General features: G+C 37.9%; 1 protein-coding gene across 1 annotated transcript in view; it reads right to left on the bottom strand.

Moving 5' to 3' along the window:
• Window positions 1-4,242, bottom strand: part of LOC106475344 (chitotriosidase-1-like) — a gene marked incomplete at its 5' end in the record, with an annotated part of 29,247 nt that overhangs the window by 759 nt on the left and 24,246 nt on the right. The window contains one exon of the mRNA XM_013936032.2: window positions 2,372-2,382. Coding sequence (XP_013791486.2) covers window positions 2,372-2,382 — 11 coding nt within the window. The remainder of the gene's footprint in view (window positions 1-2,371; window positions 2,383-4,242) is intronic.

The following is a 4,242-nucleotide window of genomic DNA, read 5'->3' as shown; positions in this document are numbered from 1 at the left end:
ATAGAGACAGATAATTGAGTCAAGTGAGCGGTAGTGACCGTTAGTAAAGTGCGTGAATCGTTGTGAATTATAGCGTGTATTGAAGTTAAAGTGACTTTGGAAATTCTGTGTATTGCAAAGTTGTACTGAGAAAGAATAAACTAGTTTTATTTAAAGGAAGGACTTGTATCGCTGAAGTTCCTCGGGGAGAATTTATACCGGAAATTAACAAACGACCAGCTACGTAACATGGTCATAAGATTGGGAAAGTACAGCTAGCTGGTTAAGTGATATTGAGAATCACGAGTTAAGAGTTATAGAAAATGAAGCTGTAACAGAGACTCAGAAAAAACGCTAGCCATAAGTTTGACAGTCATAAGTTACCGTCGCCGAGTTAGCAGTACAGTAAAGGCTACTAAAATATTTATGGTAAAATCTCAAATCGGCGCTTTGATGCGAGATTTGTTACTCCAGACCAGTGTAATAGTACAAGTAAAAAGGCAACCGGAGTACTCACCATCACAGTAACCAATTACTTGAAAGTTTTGGTTCTTGTTTTGGAATAGCCATGGATAACTTATGGATAGTTAAGGAACAATGTTTGGAAAGTCGAAAGAATGAAAAGAAAATATGGTTTTAAAACTCATGTCTGGAGCTAAAAATCAGTTCTCTCCAGGAAGAATTGTGATTCTCCCTAGAGATGCTGATAATCCAAAAGCTATGAACATGAAAGTGTACCAGCTGTAAAGATTTACCAGATCAACTGTGTTGTAAGTAATGAAACTATTAATCTTTTAATCTCTTAATCAGTTAATGTAGATTTGGATAGATTCTAAAGAAGCACATGAAAGTTAAGAAACTTGATGTTATATATATGAGTTATAATTATTCGTGTTGTTAACCTAAACGTGCTCTTTTATGAAGAGTTAACAAATGATTAAAGAAGTGTATTTTATGTTAAGAAACTTAAATACACTTGATATATTGTGTTGAATATCAGTCTCAGGATCAGTTCCTTTAGTCTAACCGTAAATCTCATCGAGTTAGCGACTTGTGAGCTCCACTCGCCACTGTGTAATCTACAGTATAGTCGAAACTCCAAGACCAGCCCTAAGGGCGCTGTCCATTATAGAAAAAAGGGAGTTTTGAGCACAAGCGAATGACGGTTTCAACTGTCGATTTCATACTTGGGGGTTCTAGCATTAATTTAGCACCCCCAAAATGATATCTAAATAACCTTCAAATGAATTGAACACAAACGAATGACACTGTTTAAACTGCTGATATAATACATCAGAGTGCTAGCATTACATTTCTATAGTTCTTTTAAATTCACCGACCAAACATGAGAAGTGATGCAGTGTAATTAGTAACTTAAGGTCTCTCATCAGCATGAGTAAGTTTAAAGATCTATACTTCTCATTATTTCATAGGTTGATTGTTCTAATAATCCAGCTGAAAAAAAGTGGAACAAATGTTGTCTTGCGTTATCTGTACTGTTAATTTCAGTTATTAAGTATCGTTGAATATATCAAAGCATTATCTACAGTTACTGATGGGAGTGGCGAAATTCGTTTGCCTTAAGGCTCTGAATAACATAAAGCCAGGGAGGACTAGAGTAAAATGAAAAGAGAAAATATTGGTACTATCTAAGACTCACACAATTAAGTGAGTTATTTATCAACACATATAAATCCTGCAAATGGATCATTTTATCTAGCATTATTTTTATTAAATTCATCTCACTAGTGTTAATCCTAAAATCCAACGTGTTTTTAACCATGATACTTTTACCATCTGTAGATTTAGTTTTTACAACAGTTGCAAGCCAAGTATGTATCAATGATTTTAATATAATTCTAGAAACGGTTAATTCTAATCTGCATACTAGAAAACTTGTTTTCTGAATTTTACATTTATGATCTTTGTCTTGCTCTTTCAAGGTTTCTTTATCAATTTTAGTCATGTTTTATCACTTTTTATGTTATTCTTCTTTGACAGTCCCCGAGCCCCCCAGTGGCACAGCAGTATGTCTGTTGACATCTGTGGTGGGCAGAGCACAGATAGCTCATTATGTAGCTTTGTGCTTAATTACAAACAAAGAAACAGGGATATCTTTCACAGGTATCCCACTCTTTCCAACTGCATTGCTTTCCAGAAGGCTTGTGCCAATTCTCAGCTCGTGAGATGTCCAAGTCAAAAGGAATCTTGGATTAAGTTCTCTATCAGCATATCTTCTACCATCAGTTCCAAGGTTGTCTGGAACAGGATTTGGAAGGTCAGTGGGAAGTATGCTTCCCATCCTACTTTTGATCATGATCTCTGATGGCCAGGAACTAGCTGATGCTCAGGATATTGCTGACACTCTTGGGGAGTGCTTTTGTACTTTTACAGGATTTCTGACTCTTTCCCTGCGTTCTTGATCATCAGATGACAGGCTGAGCAGTTGTTATTTTCTTTCTGGGCAGATTGTCTCTACGATTATGACTGTTCATTTACACTGGTGGAACATAAACTTACTCTTCATCAGTCTGGCAATACATCAGATGGACCTGATAATATTCATTATGAGATGCTGCACCATCTCTCTTCTCCCTCTCTTACTTTTCTTCTGGTTGTTTTTAACTATATTTGGCAGGAGAATATTTTTATTGATGCTTGACACAAGGCTATTGTAATCACTTTTTCAGAGCCTGGGAAGGATCCCAAGATTCCTTCTAATTATTGTCTTATTGCTTTGACAAGCTGTCTCTGTAAAGTTTTGGAGAGGATGGTTAATGCCTGTCTTGTGTGATTCCTTGAATCAAAGACCTATCATCCACCCAATGTGGATTTCGTTGACAGTACCGTGGACCTGATTCATTTTGAAATCTCCATCAGGGAAGCCTTTATCAAGTGGGAGAATCTTGAGTTCATTCTTTTTGACCTTCAGAAGGCCTACGACACTACATGGTTGTATGGTATTTTATGGGATGTCCATTTCAATGGGATGCATGATCATTTAACCATTTTTATTAATAACCTTTTACTCAACCCTGTGGATTCCACCCTGTCCCATTCTTTTAAACAGGCACTTGAAGTCCCTCAGGGCTGTTTCTTGAGTGTCAGTCACACTTTTCTGCTTACTGTTTCAAACAGCTTATATGTTAATGATGACTTCCACATTTCTTGTCAGTCACTGATTGGTTGTTTGGTGTTTTATGGCACAAAGCAAAATGGCTATCTGCGCTAAACACCCGCTATATACATAAGAATAAAAAGTAAAACTAGAAAAATGTAAAAAGAAACAAGTTAAAAGCTAAACAATGTCCAAAAATCAGACAAAACCTCAAATAGATGTAAAGAGGCCAATGACCCATAAAAAGCTAAAAACACAATGAAGTTGGCCAGGGTCACCATCGCCAATGACACTGTCCAATGTCAGGGCTAAACCTGTAGAAATTACATGTCTAAAATGGTGCTAGTGCTCACAGACATAGCGACAGCACGACAATAAAACGTGGGCTATTGTGATGTATCACAAAGACCACATATTGGTGGATCAGTCCCAGATAAAAGAAAGTGATGGGTTAAAAAACTGCGACCAATGCATAGCCTAGCCAAGACAAATTCTTCCTTTCGATCCATATGAAACAAGATGGCCAAAGAACAAGAGAAGATTTGATCTGGAAAACCTTGTTATAACTATGCTTACTCCAAATTGACTGCCAACTGGCGCAAAGCTGAGCCTTGAACAAAAGACTGCAGTCCATATATGGTACAGGCATGACTGTAACTGCATCAGAGCAGACAGACTTAGTAGCGGTGTCAGCAAGCTCATTCCTGTGAATACCGACATAGAGAAAAATGGGCCAGTCATTTTTGAATATCGAGGAGAACAGGGTGAGAATTAATTTAAGTGATTCCATGGCCAGTAGACAGCTAAGAGAGCCAGTGTAAATAGTACAGTCAATGTACTGCATAGCTTCTACGTGATCAAAGGCAAGAGAAATGGCATACAACTTAGCAGTGAACACAGAAACTGTAGAGAGGATCCTGTGAGCAGCTACCAAGCCACAAGAAACCATGGCAAAGCCCACTGAGTCATCTGATTTCGGGAACAGGAGAATGGTTCAAAAGATGTTTGGCAAAGAGAAGACAGTACTTCCAATTGGGAGTATCTATCTTCCTTAGATATCACAGGTGGGGATGGTAACGAGCCATGGTGGGATTGGCTGATCATTGGAGACAGCAACATCGTCCAATGACAGACCTGGTTCAGTC

The sequence above is a fragment of the Limulus polyphemus genome, unplaced genomic scaffold (assembly GCF_000517525.1).
Source record: "Limulus polyphemus unplaced genomic scaffold, Limulus_polyphemus-2.1.2 Scaffold8438, whole genome shotgun sequence".
In the NCBI taxonomy this organism is placed as follows: Eukaryota; Metazoa; Arthropoda; class Merostomata; order Xiphosura; family Limulidae; genus Limulus; species Limulus polyphemus.
The sequence above is the reverse complement of the archived record's forward strand: the minus strand, read 5'-3'. Positions and strand labels throughout refer to the sequence as shown.